This window comes from Myotis brandtii, unplaced genomic scaffold, assembly GCF_000412655.1.
Source record: "Myotis brandtii unplaced genomic scaffold, ASM41265v1 scaffold122, whole genome shotgun sequence".
Taxonomy (NCBI): domain Eukaryota; kingdom Metazoa; phylum Chordata; class Mammalia; order Chiroptera; family Vespertilionidae; genus Myotis; species Myotis brandtii.
The window spans coordinates 1565549-1571970 of NW_005354255.1; the positions used below are offsets into that span (position 1 = coordinate 1565549).

The 6422-nt window shown below is 44.0% G+C and overlaps 1 protein-coding gene across 1 annotated transcript in view; it reads right to left on the reverse strand.

The window, feature by feature from the left end:
* ZNF554 (zinc finger protein 554) overlaps positions 1–2211 on the reverse strand; it is a 12234-nt gene extending 10023 nt beyond the window's left edge. The window contains 2 exon segments of the mRNA XM_014533695.1: positions 222–281; positions 2158–2211. Coding sequence (XP_014389181.1) covers positions 222–281; positions 2158–2211 — 114 coding nt within the window.
* Between the last annotated feature and the right edge of the window lie 4211 nt (positions 2212–6422).

A 6422-nucleotide genomic window follows, 5' to 3' on the forward strand; every position in this document is an offset into this window, starting at 1 on the left:
GCGTTGTTTACCCATATCTTCAGAAAAAAATCACTTCTACTGTCGTGGTAAACAACCTGCTTCCCTATTTATAATGGCCTGGCCCTCTAGCAACTTCAGCGCAAAATTATAGCTAATTTGCCTACAAATGTCAGGTGGTCATAATAATCTGGCCACTCAGTGTATATGTTCTCTGCAGACACACTGGGTGCCTTTTAGGGTAGGAGGAAGTTTCCACTCACCTGTTGCCAGGGGAGCAGGCACCCAGCAGCCATTCTCTCTTCTTGGCAAAATGCAGGTTTCTGGGCAGACAGAGCTGCAAAAAGATATGAAGAAGTCCAGACCCAGGCCTGTTCCCATCTCCAGAACCTGCCCTCGGTCAGTCAAAAGTCAGTGTGTTACTTTTGACTCCTCAAAAACTTAACAACTAATAGCCCACTGTTGACGAGAGAAGCTTTACTGATTAAGTCAATTAACACGGATTTTGTATGTTATATGTATTCTGTACTCTATTCTCATAATAAAGCTACAAAAAATAAAATGTTCTGTAAAATTACATTTACAGAAGTGTATGTATTTATTTTTTTAAGACCCATAGAAAAGTGAACCCACACAGTTCAAACCCATGTTGTTCAAGAGTCAACTGGACAGCCCTGGCTGGTGTGCTCAATGGCTAGAACGTTGGCCTGCACACCGAAAGGTTGCAGGTCCGATCCCCAACCCAGGTGGGGAAGCATGCAGGAGGCAACCAATTGATCTGTCTCTCTCACATATCTCTCTCACATCTCTCTCTCTCTCTCTCTCTCTCTCCCTCTCTTCTCTCTCTCTCCCTGCCCCCCTCTCTCTTCCCCTCTTCCTCCTTCTCTCCCACTCTCCCTAAAAACCAATGGGAAAAATATCCTTGGGTGAGGATTAAACAAACAAACAAAAAAGAGTCAACTGGACAGTCACATTGTAGATGTGAACTTGGGGGAACACCATTCAGCCCCGTATATCCTCCTGGACCCACATTCTGAAAGGCTCCATTGTGACCCTCACAGGTGCGCCCACCCCTCGCATGTCTCAGATTCCTCTCTCCCTTCCTGGCTTCTCCCTAATCGCCTCTGGACTATCTTCTGCCAAACCGCTCTGGCCCCGCAGCAGGAAGCATCCAGATGGGCTTGTCCCGTGTTATTTACGAGAAACGGGAACACATGGCCCTGGAAGCCCATGGGAAATTCGAAGCTCCCGCATGCCCGCAGGACTCACGTCCCTCTCAGGGAAAGAGGTGATCCTGGTTCCTCTGCTCAGTGACAGGACTCTCTCCTTGAGCAGACTTTAGTCAGGCCCAATTTTAGGAAGAATTCTGCTAAGGTGGTTAATCAAGAATCCTTCATCTTCTATATCCAATCACTCTTTTTTAAAAAAATAATATACTAGAGGCCCCGTGCATGAAATTCGTGCATGGTTAGGGTCCCTAGCGGCAGCTGGCCTCCCTTCCCCCTGCTGCCTGCCACTGCCGTTGCCGGCCCCGCCCCCTGGTCAAACTCCCAGTCGAACTCCCTGTCGAATTCCCGGTGGAGAGGACAATTTGCATATTAGGCTTTTATTATATAGGATTTTTATTGATTTCAGAGAGGAGTGAGAGAGGAAGATCATCGATGAGAGAGAATCATTGATTGGCTGCCTCCTGCACACCCCACACTGGGGATTGAGCCTGCAACTTGGGCATGAGCCCTGACCAGGAATCTAACCGTGACCCCTGGTTCATGGATCGATGCTCAACCACTGAGCCACGCCAACTGGGCCATATCCAATCACTCTTGATACCTAATACTGTTCCTCACCATCCACCCACCCAGGCAATGTTCGATTGCCCCACCTGTAGCAGGAATCCTGTTAGGTGGTGTAGCCAGAATCCCCTTGATATTTCCCCTTAGCAATTTCCCATCCACTGACCCACCTACTCGTTGGCTGTAAGTCCCCACTTGTCACACTGTACTTGGAGTTGGGCCCAGGTCTACACTAAGCTCTCTTCTCCCCATTGCAGGAGCTCCTGATTTGAATCGGTTTCTACTGCTCTGATGACTGTCTGGCTCTGGTTCTGGTTGACAAAACCCCGAGACAGTCCTGCTTTGTCCTCGCTCACCATGAGGGACCTTCCGCCTGCTCTTGGTGATATAAACAGCAAACCCTCACCCAGACTCCTGAGTAAGAAATAGGGGCTGTGTACTGAACACCTCCTGTGGGCATGATCTGTATTCACAGATGCAACCTTCAAAAATCGCCCCCTCAGCCCTAGCCGGTTTGGCTCAGTGGATAGAGCGTTGGCCTGCGAACCAAAGGGTCCCGAGTTCAATTCCAGTAAAGGGCACGTATCTTGGTTGCAGGCTCCTCCCGGGCCCAGGCTCTGATCAGGGCGCATGCAGGAGGCAACCATTCGATGTGTTTCTCTCACATCGATATTCCTCTTGCCTTTCCCTCTCTCTTCCACTCTCTGTAAAAATCAATAGAAAAATACCCTCAGGTGAGGATTAAAAATAAATAAATAAATCATCTTGTCAGACACAGATAATCAGCATAGAGACACTCCAGCAAGAATTATTGCAGACAAGACGTATGGATGTGAGCTTTGTGACCGGTGAGACTCCAAGGAGAAGCAGGACATCTACAGAGCTCAAAGTCGTACCCCCAAAATATTTATTAGTTACCGTCACAGTTTAAACATGTGACTGAAAATTCTTCAACACACCTTCCTCCAGGAGGTGGACCTAACCCCCCTCCCCTTCAGGGTGGACTGACTCAGCGGCTGGCTTCCAGTGAACAGTGCAGGTCAAGGGGCAAAGCTAACTATGTTGTGGAGACTCCTGACAGGGCCCTCCTTCCCCAGGTGGCCCAGGTTGATGTCATCAGCGATGTGAGGGCATCAGGTGTCCTATCTGACATGAGGCGGAGGGCGCCTCACCTCTGGAATATCTTCCCCAGAACCCAGAATCTCAGGGTAATCATAAAGAAACATCAAACTCAATTGGAGGGGCCTCCTACAAAATCCCTGACCACTGCTCTTCAAGGTGCCACGGTCATGAAAGACAAGGAAAGACAAAGACACCATGCAGGCTGGAGGAGCCCAAGGAGATAGGACGGCTAAATGTTACGTGGGATCTTGCATGGGCTCCCAGACCAGAAAAAGGACGTGAGCAGGAAATATGGTGAAATCTGAAATAAAGTTTGTAGTCCAGCTGATAGTAAAGAGAACCCAAGTTAATGTCTTAGTTGGTTTATTTTAACTTTATCATGATAAGAACATGTACAATGAGATCTATTTTCTAACAAATGGTAAGTAAACAATATATGACTGCTGACTATAGGTACAACATTGTCCAGCACATCTCTGGGGCTTATTCATTGACACTTTATGCCTGCTGGCTGACAATTCCCACCCCTTTCCCCCCAGCCCCTGGTAACCACCATTCCGTTTACCAGTAATGTCTTAGTTTTGATAAATGTTCAAACATGCTCAACATCATTAATCATCAGAAAAATACAAATCGAAACTACCATGAGATCTCGCCTCACGCCTGTCAGAATGGTTATCATCAATAAATCAACTAACCACAAGTGTGGGCAAGGATGTGGAGAAAAGGGAACCCTCGTGCACTGTTGGTGGGATTGCAAATTGGTGGAGCCACCATGGAAAACAGTATGGAGGTTCCTCAAAAATTAAAAATAGAAACTACCATATGACCCAGCAATTCCACTTCTGGGTATTTATCCAAAGAAACACACTAATGAAAAAAGATATATGCACCCCTATGTACATTGCAGCATTATTTACAATAGCCAAGATATGGTAGCAATCTAGGTGTCCATTAATGAGCCAACTGGATAAAGAAGATGTGATACATATATACAATGGAATTGAATAGGTCATAAAAAGAACGAAATCTTGCCATTTTCGACAACATGAATACACCTAAATGGTATTATGCTACTTAAGTCAGAGAAGGACAAATGCCATATGATTTCACTTATATGTGGACTCTAAAAACAACAAAGAAAATGAATAAACAAAACAAAACAGAAACAGACCCACAGATATAGACAAGCTGATGGTTGCCAAAGAAAAGGGAATAAAAAAAAAAAAATGCCCGGCCAGTGAGGCTCAGTGGTATGAACCAGGAGGTCACAGTTCGATTTCCAGTCAGGGCACATGCCTGAGTTGCAGGTTCTATCTCCAGTAAGGGATGTGCAGGAGGCAAATAATCAATGACTCTCATCATTGATGTTTCTATCTATCTCTTCCTCTCCCTTCCTCTCTGAAATCAATAAAAACATATTTTTTGAAAACCTATTTGAAGAAATAATGGCAGAAAACTTCCCCCACCTGGTGAAAGAAATGGACTTACAGGTCCAAGAAGCGCAGAGAACCCCAAACAAAAGGAATCCAAAGAGGACCACACCAAGACACATCATAATTAAAATGCCAAGAGCAAAAGACAAAGAGAGAATCTTAAAAGCAGCAAGAGAAAGAGACTCAATTACCTACAAGGGAATACCCATACGACTGTCAGCTGATTTCTCAACAGAAACTTTGCAGGCCAGAAGGGAGTGGCAAGAAATATTCAAAGTGATGAATAGCAAGAACCTACAACCAAGATTACTTTATCCAGCAAAGCTATCATTCAGAATTGAAGGTCAGATAAAGAGCTTCACAGATAAGGAAAAGCTAAAGGAGTTCATCACCACTAAACCAGTATTATATGAAATGCTGAAAGGTATCCTTTAAGAGGAGGAAGAAGAAAAAGGTAAAGATACAAATTGTGAACAACAAACATGCATCTATCAACAAGTGAATCTAAGAATCAAGTGAATAAATAATCTGATTTACAGAATGAACTGGTGATTATAATGAATCAGGGACATAGAAAGGGAATGGACTGACTATTCTTGGCGGGGAAAGGGGAATGGGAGATGCGGGAAGAAACTGGACAAAAATCGTGCACCTATGGATGAGGACAGTGGGTGGGGAGTGAGGGCGGAGGGTGGGGCGGGAACTGGGAGGAGGGGAGTTATGGGGGGGGGAAAAAAGAGGAACAAATGTAATCTGAACAATAAAGATTTAATTAAAAAAAAAAGAAACATCAAACTCAATTGGAGGGACCTCCTACAAAATCCCTGACCACTGCTCTTCAAGGTGCCACGGTCATGAAAGACAAGGAAAGACAAAGACACCACCCAGGCTGGAGGAGCCCATGGAGATAGGACAGCTGAATGTTACGTGGGATCCTGCATGGGCTCCCAGACCAGAAAAAGGACGTGAGCAGAAAATATGGTGAAATCTGAAATAAAGTTTGTAGTCCAGCTGATAGTAAAGAGAACCCAAGTTAATGTCTTAGTTGGTTTATTTTAACTTTATCATGATAAGAACATGTACAATGAGATCTATTTTCTAACAAATGGTAAGTAAACAATATATGACTGCTGACTATAGGTACAACATTGTCCAGCACATCTCTGGGGCTTATTCATTGACACTTTATGCCTGCTGGCTGACAATTCCCACCCCTTTCCCCCCAGCCCCTGGTAACCACCATTCCGTTTACCAGTAATGTCTTAGTTTTGATAAATGTTCAAACATGCTCAACATCACTAATCATCAGAAAAATACAAATCGAAACTACCATAAGATCTCACCTCACGCCTGTCAGAATGGTTATCATCAATAAATCAACTAACCACAAGTGTGGGCAAGGATGTGGAGAAAAGGGAACCCTCGTGCACTGTTGGTGGGATTGCAAATTGGTGGAGCCACCATGGAAAACAGTATGGAGGTTCCTCAAAAATTAAAAATAGAAACTACCATATGACCCAGCAATTCCACTTCCGGGTATTTATCCAAAGAAACACACTAATGAAAAAAGATATATGCACTCCTATGTACATTGCAGCATTATTTACAATAGCCAAGATATGGTAGCAACCTAGGTGTCCATTAATGAGCCAACTGGATAAAGAAGAGGTGATATATATACAATGGAATTGAATAGGTCATAAAAAGAATGAAATCTTGCCATTTTCGATAACATAAATAGACCTAAATGGTATTATGCTACGTAAGTCAGAGAAGGACAAATGCCATATGATTTCACTTATATGTGGACTCTAAAAACAACAACAAAGAAAATGAATAAACAAAACAAAACAGAAACAGACCCATAGATATAGACAAGCTGATGGTTGCCAAAGAAAAGGGAATAAAAAAAAAAAAATGCCCGGCCAGTGAGGCTCAGTGGTATGAACCAGGAGGTCACAGTTCGATTTCCAGTCAGGGCACATGCCTGAGTTGCAGGTTCTATCTCCAGTAAGGGATGTGCAGGAGGCAAATAATCAATGACTCTCATCATTGATGTTTCTATCTATCTCTTCCTCTCCCTTCCTCTCTGAAATCAATAAAAACATATTTT